The 7,648-nt window shown below is 41.4% G+C and overlaps 2 protein-coding genes across 2 annotated transcripts in view; both read left to right on the top strand.

Annotated features, from left to right (window-relative positions):
* Positions 1-194, top strand: part of LOC102754819 (neurofilament medium polypeptide) — a 1,367-nt gene extending 1,173 nt beyond the window's left edge. The window contains exon 2 of the mRNA XM_015565724.1: positions 172-194. Coding sequence (XP_015421210.1) covers positions 172-194 — 23 coding nt within the window. The remainder of the gene's footprint in view (positions 1-171) is intronic.
* A 377-nt stretch (positions 195-571) lies between these two features.
* NEFM (neurofilament, medium polypeptide) lies at positions 572-4,057 on the top strand. Its single transcript, XM_006766442.2, has 2 exons — positions 572-725; positions 2,156-4,057. The coding sequence occupies exons 1-2, from the start codon at positions 577-579 to the stop codon at positions 3,567-3,569; spliced, it is 1,563 nt and encodes a 520-aa protein (XP_006766505.1). The 5' UTR covers positions 572-576; the 3' UTR covers positions 3,570-4,057.
* The last annotated feature ends 3,591 nt before the right edge of the window (positions 4,058-7,648 follow it).

Raw genomic sequence — 7,648 nt, 5'->3', positions numbered from 1 at the left:
CCAGCGCTCGCGCACCCAAGTTGGAGGCGCAAAGCGTCCGCGCCCCTACCCACCACTTGCACACTCCACCCCGCCCACCACCCCCAGCTTCTGAGAGCACTGACCTCTTTTCAAAACGTGCTTCTTGTCCTCGGCATTTCTTGTTTTTGCACGCTTGCACATTTAAAATAGGAGGAATGCATTCGGGTGGTTGACAAAGCAGCAACTTTCAGATAACTTCTGCAGAAACGCATGAATTCTCTGCTTTTCCTGCATGATAGGAAAGTTAGCTTCAGCCCAAATGGCTCAGAGGGGAAGGGCCAGGTCAGGGGTGGGGTTTCCCAATGCATGTTTACTCCCAGCCGAATGTATTCTAGATCCACTGGGTTCAGTGAATGATATGCTCAAGAAATGTCTTATTAATCCTATTTGTCTGTGTATTTGAGAATCCTTAAATTTTGTTAATGGTGGGAGGGGGCTGGGAGCAATATCCGAGAAGATTGCGGAGCTGGAGGGAGTCAGAGGAGCGCAGGAGGGAGGGGGAGAGAGGGGGTAGCAAGTGGTTTGCGAAAGAAATTGCCTTTGGAAGGGTGAGTCATGGGGAGACTGTGTCTGTTTCAGGACACCATCCAGCAGTTGGAAAATGAGCTTCGGGGCACGAAGTGGGAAATGGCCCGTCATTTGCGAGAATACCAGGATCTCCTCAACGTCAAGATGGCTCTGGATATTGAGATCGCTGCGTACAGGTACGGTGCTCACTGCGGACGTGACCGAAATACCGCACTGCGGAGGCTGTTTTGACAGAACCTTCTCCACTTCAGTAAAGCAAGCAGGTTTCAGGCGTCTTAAATCAGTGCCTGTCTGCCTTTTAATTAAAAAGAAATTATTCTAAAGAATTGCAAATGTGAATTTTCCACATTTTATACAGCTTTAAAAGAGTAAGCATTAGTTGAAATTGATATGAATTATGGGAAGGGCTTGGGAGGAGCTCAGATTAACTTCAATGCTTATGCTTAAACTTTTTATTTTAGTGAAAAGTGTTTTCCGAATGTTTGAAGCAAAAACATGTTAGTATTTAATATTTACTAGTTTTAGTATTTATTATTTATCTAGTGGTTTCAGCTTCTCAATTTTACAGTGTCAAGGACAAACACCAACACATTCAATGTCTCTGTTTCTCTGTTACAGCTTACTATTGCCATCATCTGGCTGAGAATAGATATAAATTGATATATTAGAATATATGTGTGCATATATATATATAGCTATATAGATAATTTAGCTATATTATAGTTTATCTTAGGCTGCATAATATAGATTATATGTCTATATATAGGTTGTGTATGATATATATCTGCATATATTTAGATCTCAATATATAAATTTATAGATATGTCATAATATAAATAAATTTACATCTATAGATGTAGATATACAGCCAGATAAAGAGAGAGAAGAGATTATAGGTCTACTAACTGATATTGCCTTGCTGTTGATTAAGTTCACAGGAGAAAATAATTGACTCAACAGTGTTTCTACTATCAATAAGGCCATTATAATTTTATAAGAATAAAGTGAACCCACAGAGTTATCTTACTTTTCAGAAAAGCAGAATAATTACATTGAAAAACACTTCATGATTAAAACTGCAGATCAATTTATAATTTAATGCACCCAAATTAGTACTTAGCTATAGATAGATGAAGATATAGAGCTATAGATATAGATAGATATAGCCTGAATTCTGATATATGCCAAATACATTTCTTAACATTATGTTTGCTGAAAGATATTTAGTATACATCCTGAAAGTTCCGATCCTCAGGAAGATCACTAAGATTTTTTTGCCCACTACAGAGCTTTTCAACATATTCATGTTGCACCAAATGGACTGATGTAGCTCGGGGGACTTGGTGGCTGGGTCTGACTAGTAGGCCTTTGGGAGTGACTAGTTACTGCAGCAGGGGATTGGCTAGTGGCCCATGAGTATCTGTCACTGAATATGACAAAATATACCAGTGAAATGATAGCAGGTATTACACAGACTTGATGGAATCCTTTATTTATGTGATTATTCTTACTCAGAGGTATCTACTGGATTCCCCATTATGCAATGAAGCTCAGAAGGCCGAATGTGATTTTAATTATGTCTTGTCTTCTTTGGTTATCACCTTAGAAAACTGCTGGAAGGTGAAGAGACCAGATTTAGCACATTTTCAGGAAGCATCACTGGACCACTGTATACACACCGACAGCCCTCCATCACAATATCCAGTAAGATTCAGAAAACTAAGGTAGAGGCTCCCAAGCTAAAGGTCCAACACAAATTTGTCGAGGAGATCATAGAAGAAACCAAAGTGGAAGATGAGAAGTCAGAAATGGAAGAGGCCCTGACAGCCATTGCAGAGGAATTAGCAGTTTCCATGAAAGGAAAGGAGGAAGAGGTAGAAGAAAAGGAAGAGGAACAAGAAGCTGAGGAAGTGGTAGCAACTAAAAAGTCTCCAGTGAAAGCTACCGCACCTGAATTTAAAGGAGAGGAGGAAGGAGACAAGGAGGAGGAAGAAGAGGAGGAAGAAGATGAGGGTGCTAAATCAGACCAAGCTGAAGAAGGGGGGTCTGAGAAGGAAGGTTCTAGTGAAAAAGAAGAAGATGAGCAGGAAGAAGGAGAGACAGAGGCAGAAGGCGAAGGAGAGGAAGTGGAAACTAAGGAAGAGAAGAAAACTGAGGAAAAGAGGGAAGAAGTAGTCACGAAGGTGGAGCTGGTGGCAGAAGCCAAGGTGGAAAAGCAGGAGAAGGCCAAGTCCCCCATGCCAAAATCGCCAGTGGAGGAGGTGAAGCCAAAACCGTTGGCTGGAGCTGGGAAAGATGAGCCGAAAGGGGAAGAAGGGAAAGTGGAGGAAGGAAAGAAAGAAGCAGCAAAGGAAGCTCCTAAGGAGGAGAAGGCAGAGAAAAAGGAGGAGAAGGTAGAGAAAAAAGAGGAGAAGGTAGAGAAAAAGGAGGAGAAGGTAGAGAAAAAGGAGGAGAAGCTGAAAGATGAGGTAGAGAAGAAGAAAGCTGCATCCCCGGTGAAGGAGGAAGTCATGCAGGAGGTGGTGACCATCACCAAATCAGTAAAGGTGAGCGTGGAGAAAGGTGCCAAAGAGGAGGAGAAGCCTGGGCAGCAGAAGGAGAAAGTGGAGGGGAGGAGCAAGGAGGAAGGCAGTGATCAAGGCTCAAAGGAATCCACCAAGGAAGACATAGCCATCAATGGGGAGGTGGAAGGAAAGGAGGAGGAAGAGCAGGAAACGAAGGAGAAAGGCAGTGGGGGAGACGAGGAGAAAGGTGTTGTCACCAATGGCCTAGACTTAAGTCCAGCAGATGAAAAGAAGGGGGGTGATAAAAGTGAGGAAAAAGTGATGGTGACCAAAACGATAGAAAAAATCACCAGTGAAGGGGGAGATGGTGCTACCAAATATATCACGAAATCTGTCACTGTCACTCAAAAGGTCGAAGAGCATGAGGAGAGCTTTGAGGAGAAATTAGTGTCTACTAAAAAGGTAGAGAAGGTCACTTCACATGCCATAGTAAAGGAAGTCTCCCAGGGTGACTAGTCATTTTAGTCTATTCAAAAGGTAAAGCCATATGACAATTTCAAAATGCATGTTAATGACAGCTTCAAAATAGAACGGGTTCTCCCATGGGGGTTCCAGACATTGTATTTTACATTGTGCAATACGAGGGAACTGCATGCAAGCTCAGGATGCTCCCTCCTCAGTCTTTGGGGGGTTCAAATGCATGATATTGTATGTACCTGGGGAATTGGCCAATTTACTAAACTGCTGGAAGGGGGGCACTCACTGGGGGGTGTCTTGAGATGTATTATGCAAAGAACAAACTGAGCCAAAAATAAATGAAACACAGAACTCTCTTAGCCTTAAGAAAGCTATATATGAATAATTAAGTTTACCTCACTGGTGCATTTAAAATGGACTTTCTTTCATGGGAGAACCTTGATGACATGCACAGTTTGCAACCTTTCGTTGATTGATGCTAAACGTCACAGCAGTACTTGCTCAATAAAGGTCATATTGGAAACAGTTGATTGCCTGGTGTAATGTCATTTCAAAGGGAAATCTTCACTACCTGGCTCTCTCTTTACTACGAGTATATTATTTGGGAGATTATAGACAACCTGCATTTCTTATCAGTATTTCCCTGAGAGTGAATTCTGGGGAAACATAATCAACTGAAAACATTTTCAGGTGTCAAAATCTTTACTTAGCCCAACCTTCATCCCCAAATTTCAAAATTATCGTTTTGGAATAAAAAAAAAAAGCATCAGATAAAAAAGGTAAAATTGGTGGGATAGAAGTCTTCAATCTCCAGGTATTTCCATCCCAACCCAGAACTCAGAGATCCTCAAGGGAAGAGGGACATGTAAAGGAGCCATAACTTGTTCCTTGGAGTTGGGACACAAAGGACCACATGAGGTTGATAACAATGTCCAGAAGAAATAAGACTGAAATAACAGTACATGTACAAACAAGAGATATCCAGGCTCAGGTGATTAGTTCTGGTTTACACACACACACACACACACACACACACACACCTGCAGCACTGATTCTTTTTTAAAAATTGATTTTTGAGAAAGAGAGAGAGGAGGAGGGGGGAGAGAAACATTAATTTGCTATTTCACTTATTTATGCATTCATTGGGGATTCTTGTATGTGCCCTGACTGGGGATCAACCCCACAACTTGGCGTATTAGGGCGGTGCTAAAACCAGCAACTGAGCTATCTAGTGGGGGCTTGCAGCACAGATTCTTGATATGATCGATGGAGGTTTATATGTTAGGTGTTCCACTAATTGGGAAAATAATGTTAAAAATAAGTAAAATACCTCACTTATAAAAAGAAAAATAGATTATCTGATATTAGCACTTGAAGTGTTGTTGTTGTTGTTCTTTTTCTATTTAAAGGCCTGATCTTGACCAAGGAAATAATGCAGATCCTTGTTCACATTATATCTGTTCTAGACCTTGAAAACTATTAATAATTTATTCATTAATACATTATTTGTTCCAAGTTCTTATTTTTCTCTTATCAGTAGGATCATCCTAGTAATATAATCCTGGATACTCTTCTAAATGGCTTTTCAAAATACCTATTTTAATTTCTAAATGTAACCAGGAAGCTCATTGCTAATGTCAATATTTGTAATGATTTTCCCCATCCTTTAGTCATTTGGTTTCTTCATATCACTTGTACTTATGTTTTATGTAAAAATACTAATTTTTAAGAAGCAATAATATCCATGACAACCAGGTGAAACAGGGTTTTTAAATATCATCAGCAAAAACTTACTCCAGTTATGTAGAATTTAAAAAATAAAAAAGAGAACATTGGAAGGTTACAGGATAGCTCTCAGGATGGAAGGAAGACTCAAAGAGGCAGGTGCTGGGAAAGACCAACTGGGACAGCCCAGGAACTGAGGTAGCAGGAAGTGGCATGCAGCCATAGGGCTCACTGAACTCACACTTGGAACCACTTCTTTGGAAGTTCTGAAACACAGCAAGCATGGGCCTGCCATCTGGGCCAGCAAAGGAAGCAGCACTTTGAACGATAGTCCCACTAAGACTAACCCCAGTGTTGCAGCAGCATTCCCCCATTGAAGAGCCTGGGAGCTGTTATCTGAAAGGGAAACAGAGGCCGGATCAATATGGTAAGCTTAAGTACCTGCAAATAGATAGCCATTACTGTAAAAAATATCCCTCTGTCTACTACTAAAATCAGCTCATTTGCCAGTGCTGGCCTCTGAGTTGTCAGAGTTTAGAAACCCCTTTTAGTAGGGCACACTGTTCAAAATAATAGAATCAATCAGCAACACCCTTCCAGACACAAGGCCAGCATAAGAGACTTGTCCCTTCAGCTCCCAACTTCATTTTCAACCATCTCACTTTTTTTCCAAGAAGGGAAAAATCAAATGACACTTCCACTGTTTTTCCTTCTTTCAATATAGTAGAAAAACATCATTTGATAAGCCATGTGGACATTTATAAATGTATCAAATTGCTTGATTGATTCAATAACTTGAATATGTATTGTATGTAGACTTGGGCCTGGGGATACAATGATCTTTTCTTCTGGAATCCACTAATTTGTTGTCAATGCCAATTGTTATACTACTGTTTAAAGAGGAAGCAAATTTGAAATTCATGTTTCCAAATATGTTCAGTGACAGAGACTATAGCTAAAACTAAGCACAAACCTCCAAGGGTCTAGGAAATTGGAATACCTTTTCTCTGACTACCATCAGCCCCTGGCTATAATCACATTAAGCCTTTGAAAAATACAATCTACATTTCAGCAGATTGCCTTAAAGATGTCATTTCATTTTAAATATTGTGAGAAATACCAAAGCTAATTAGTTCTCAAGTTTCAAACATAACGAAATTGAAGCACAGAACATTTAAAAAAACACACACAACTTTCTCCGGGTCATTAGAGTAAATAATAGAGATGGTTTTTAACCCAGACTTTCCAGCTCTAAAACATGTACTCTTAACCCCTTATAACTACACTGCCCCTCAAATCCATCCATTGTGGCCCTCTCAGTTTATAAGGAGGGCCTGCTGTGTTCCCTTCTTTGTTTTCAGATTGAAAGAAATAAAGAGTTATGCCACAAATCTTTCATTTAATATGCTTACAACTCTCTTCACATGTTAAAAATCATGCAATGGCACTGTTTGAATCATGAGAAGAATAAATCATCCAGATAAAAAATAAATGATTTCTTCTATCACAACAGCTTGCAGTGTACAAAAATGTGGCAAACACTTTTCTCATGGTAACTTTAATATTCACTGGAAAAGGAAAGTTATTTCAGGCACACTGCCTTCTATTGCTAGTCAGTGTATTAAAACATAGGGATATTTGTTTCCACAACAAATAGGTTGGTTGTTCCAGTTTGGCTCAAGTTATTTTTTCCTAGTGGTTTATGTAACTCTCTCAAAGGGAAATGGAATCTATTTTAAGTGAGTTAATTCTTTAAATATACCAAGGTTTGTCCACTTTCAGGGCTCTTCTACCCTTAGACATGTAGAGCTTTGGCAGAAGGACTTGACTTGAGTTCAAGTTCCAAGAATCAGGTCTATAGGTAGTAAAAATGTGTGTCTTAGGTCCATTTTATTATTCCTCTAAGCTTCTGTTATAGACTGAACTAGAGGCCCGGTGCACAAAAATTTGTGCACTCGGGAGGAAGGAGGGGTCCCTCAGCCTGGCCTGTGCCCTCTCGCAGTCTGGGACCCCTCGGGAGATAACGCCCTGCTGGCTTAGGCCTGCTCCCGGGTGGTAGAGGGCAGGCCCAATCCCTAGGTGCAGCCCCTGGTCGGGCTCAGAGCAGGGCCAATTGGGGAGTTAGGGCGCCGCCCCCTGTCATGCACAGAGCAGGGCGGATCGGGAGATTGTGATGCCACCCCCAGACACGCTCAGGGAAGGGCCGATTTGGGGATTGGGGCACCACCCTCTGTCACACTCAAGGCAGGGTCGATGGGGAGGTTATGGCTCTACCCCGTCACACACAGAGCAGGGCCCTTGGATGGGGGAGGTTAGGGCGCCGCACCCTGTCACAGAGCCACAGGGCGATCAGGGGGTTGGGGAGCTCCCCCCTATCAGGCACAGAGCAGGGC

Source organism: Myotis davidii, unplaced genomic scaffold (assembly GCF_000327345.1).
Source record: "Myotis davidii unplaced genomic scaffold, ASM32734v1 scaffold502, whole genome shotgun sequence".
Classification (NCBI taxonomy): Eukaryota; Metazoa; Chordata; class Mammalia; order Chiroptera; family Vespertilionidae; genus Myotis; species Myotis davidii.
The sequence above is the reverse complement of the archived record's forward strand: the minus strand, read 5'-3'. Positions and strand labels throughout refer to the sequence as shown.

Excerpts from the sequence above, each read along its gene's own strand:
- NEFM (XM_006766442.2), top strand. The coding sequence starts at position 577 with ATGGGGAGACTGTGTCTGTTTCAGGACACCATCCAGCAGTTGGAAAAT. Across the intron at positions 726-2,155 it reads ATTGAGATCGCTGCGTACAG|AAAACTGCTGGAAGGTGAAG; the intron begins GTACGGTGCTCA and ends TTATCACCTTAG.